Source organism: Mus pahari, chromosome 18, assembly GCF_900095145.1.
Source record: "Mus pahari chromosome 18, PAHARI_EIJ_v1.1, whole genome shotgun sequence".
Lineage (NCBI taxonomy): Eukaryota > Metazoa > Chordata > Mammalia > Rodentia > Muridae > Mus > Mus pahari.
The window spans coordinates 10,164,744-10,168,031 of record NC_034607.1 but is presented as its reverse complement, the minus strand read 5'-3'; the positions used below and the strand labels follow the sequence as shown (position 1 = coordinate 10,168,031).

At 37.8% G+C, this 3,288-nt stretch overlaps 1 protein-coding gene across 1 annotated transcript in view; it reads left to right on the top strand.

Annotated features, from left to right (window-relative positions):
- Opn5 (opsin 5) overlaps positions 1 to 2,568 on the top strand; it is a 51,707-nt gene extending 49,139 nt beyond the window's left edge. Inside the window, exon 7 of the mRNA XM_021218362.1 lies at positions 1,794 to 2,568. Within this exon, the coding sequence (XP_021074021.1) occupies positions 1,794 to 1,871 (78 nt within the window). The 3' untranslated portion in view covers positions 1,872 to 2,568. The remainder of the gene's footprint in view (positions 1 to 1,793) is intronic.
- Positions 2,569 to 3,288: the final 720 nt, after the last annotated feature.

Genomic DNA, 3,288 nt, shown 5'->3' with positions numbered 1-3,288 from the left:
TGGAACTCACTTTGTAGACCAGGCTGGCCTCGAACTCAGAAATCTGCCTGCCTCTGCCTCCCGAGTGCTGGGATTAAAGGCGTGCGCCACCACCGCCCGGCTGACAGATGGAATTCTTGTTGGAAAACTATTCCTTCTATATTGAAGGTTGTTACAATGTCAAAAGGAGAGAAAAATACAGCTTTATGTGATTTCACTCTAAAGAGGCTAAGAATATAAAAGAAAAAGAAAAAGAGGCTAAGAAAAATATCAGGGAGAAATTTAAACATTTTGATAGTAATATCAAATTTATTGTAATTTATTGGCACAAATATAGCAATATGATGAATGTAGAAAAGTAAAAAGAATCTGTCAATCCCATCACTATTACCTTGGTATGAGTAGAACTATATTTGTCCTTCATACAAGAAAAACACTTTAAAGAGGCAAAACATCAGATGAAACCAGGGAATCCCCACAATGTTTCAGACTTTTCATCATTAGGAACAACCGAAATTGGGTTGAATCAGGATAAAAGAGCCCGGATTTAAGACTTAGAGGTAGAATCTAGAGGAGGTCACCAGAAGGTTTTGAGAAGAGCATATTTGTAAGATATTTCTAGAACAATCATATTTACAGGCTCCGGGATGCCAGATAATCAAATTTCTCTCAGTTTGCAATCCCCATTTCCCTAATCAAGCTTGACAGAGTTGGCATGTCAATTATTGATTATCACATAACATTAGCTCTTATCAACAGGGTGTATGTATTAGGCATCTTTGTTGGGGAGAGTAAGGCAATCAAGGGAAAGAAGCATGGTCTCCTGTCAGAACATAGAGCCGAGGGCGTGCGGCTAGATAAGCAGCGACAGGAGACATGGAGTGAATTGAGAATACTGTATTCTTGCTGTGTGTGTGGTCTTCTCTCTGTGGAAGGATAAGGGAGGGGTGTCTGGACAAGCTGGGTCTAACGAGGTGATCTTGCTTCAGATATGTTTCTGCTTCTGCTTGGTGAGTGGAGCACAGGGAAGGGCCAGGCTAGAATATCCAACTTTAAATCCACTGGAGGAAATGATTTATTTTCAATCCTTTTAGGAGTGGTGTTTTCTTTACATGAAGTGCACTGTCTAAATTGTGAAAGGATAATTAAATTCCATCACAAATGTACAGTGTGTGTTTCTATTTCATGGGAGAATTGAAGGAAAAATCTACTTCTCTGTCATCTCTATCCATCCATACACTTATCATCCATTCATCTATTTAAGTACATGCATATATATGTATATGTATATGCATATGTATATGTATATGTATATATATATATATATTTGCATACATATGTGTACTTAATCCATCTCTCATCTAAAGTACTTTTTAAAGATATATGGTAACAATTGCACTATCTATGAAGTTTTCTGAATAATTGGCTGTATTCTTGTGGTCACTGGTTTTATTTCAAAATCAGTAGAATGTCTTTACTGATTTTTCTAGAGAGGCATAGCACCATAGTTCATTCTGGTTTTAAGTTCAGCTGAGTTCAGACTCTATTCTTGAAGCTCCTTCTTTTGAATTGGGCTTCATCGGTAGTATCTTCCTGGAGTGTCCTAAGGTAAGCACTAAACATTTCTGCTCCAGTGATCATTGCTGAAATGTGGGCAAATCCATACAGATCCAAGTCTGGCTTCGGAGAGTGTGGGTCAGGGGTTTTAGACTATCTACAGCGTTCTGAGTCTGTGACTAGTAATGGGAAGCTGGTGAAGACAGCCTGACATCAGCAGACGTGCACCTCAAAAATGTTGTTGTTCTCTCAAACAGAGCAGTTCCAGATTTACTAGTGCCCATGTTATGGATGGAGAGAGTCACAGTAATGATGGTGACTGTGGCAAGAAATAAGCATCTGTGTTCTGAGGCCGAGAAACCCCGCACCTGTCCATCAGGGCTTCAGAAATAAGTGGCCAGCTTCAATACACTCTTTGAAATGCTGAAAAAAAAAAAAGCAAGCTGTAGTGTATTCTTTGCATTTGTTTTTAAGTTTGAGAAAATATATGGTCAGCGTTGACTGCAGTGTTGATATTGAAGTTTAATCACGAATACATAGCATGTGAAGTGTCCACTCTTTTAGGCTTTATAAGATGACTAAAGTGTTATAAGACGAAAAGCACACCCTAAGCTTGGGAAGTGCATCATTCCCTTAAGCTTCCTATTCATTGTGATAGTGATGGAGCTTATCGATGCATGAACGACTGTGAACATGCCTTTGAAACTGTCAATCACTTCTTGTACACGGTTAGAATTTTGAACATTTACCTGGGAAGCTTCTAACAGCATACTCTGTCAAGTCAACTTGTACATAGTATTTGTAAGTACTCTCTATGAGAACATTCAGAAGATGTTTTAGTGTTTGACTCATTCACTTTGTCCCAGTTGTGTGTCTAACTGAAGAACAGTTTGTTGACTGTACTAGGAAAGGATGTGTTAGTACTTTTCATCTCTGTCCATCTCTCTTTGCACACTGAAATAGTTTTTCTTTTGAAGCCATAGCTGCTGTTCAAGTCCTTTTTTTTTTTTAATAAAGAAAATATATTGCACCAACATTTTGAGCCATTTTTTGTTTTATTGGAATTGCTTAATTTATGTCTCAAGAATCAACAACAGTTTGAAGCCCGATAGGACTAGAATAAAGGTACTTACATTAAGGGAATCAGCCAAATTGCACTGTAATTCCCCACAGCACTGATTGGTTTTTTTCCATTTGTCCGTAATGGTGATTGATATTGAAACCATAGAGTTTAGGAAGAAAATGCCTATTGGTTGGGAATATTTCTTTTTTCTCTTTTAGTTTATTCTTTTTTTCTCCTTTATTGAAAAGAGCTTTTTTTTTTTTATCTCTTATAACATATACCAAGACAAAATCAAAATAGGATGAGACAAGCAGGAGGAAAAGAGCCCAAGAAACAGAGATGCAGATACCCATTTGCTCCCACAATTCTACAAGGAAACTAAACTGGAAGACCCTGGAGGGTTCAAAGAGAGAAAAAACATAAATAAACATATAAATAAAATTACGATTAAAATTAAACAACAACAAAACAAAACAAAAACCAACCAACCAACCAANCAACCAACCAACCAACCAACCAAAACCCCTAAAACCATGACATGGTGCTATGAGACAGGAACCTCGGGTTATTCTGTTGTGTTATATTCTGTTGGCTGTCTAGATGACCCGCACAAGGATCAAGCCTCTTTGATCCTTGTATGAACTATTGATGAAAAAGCACCCTGGTGACCCAATCACCACTCAATAGCA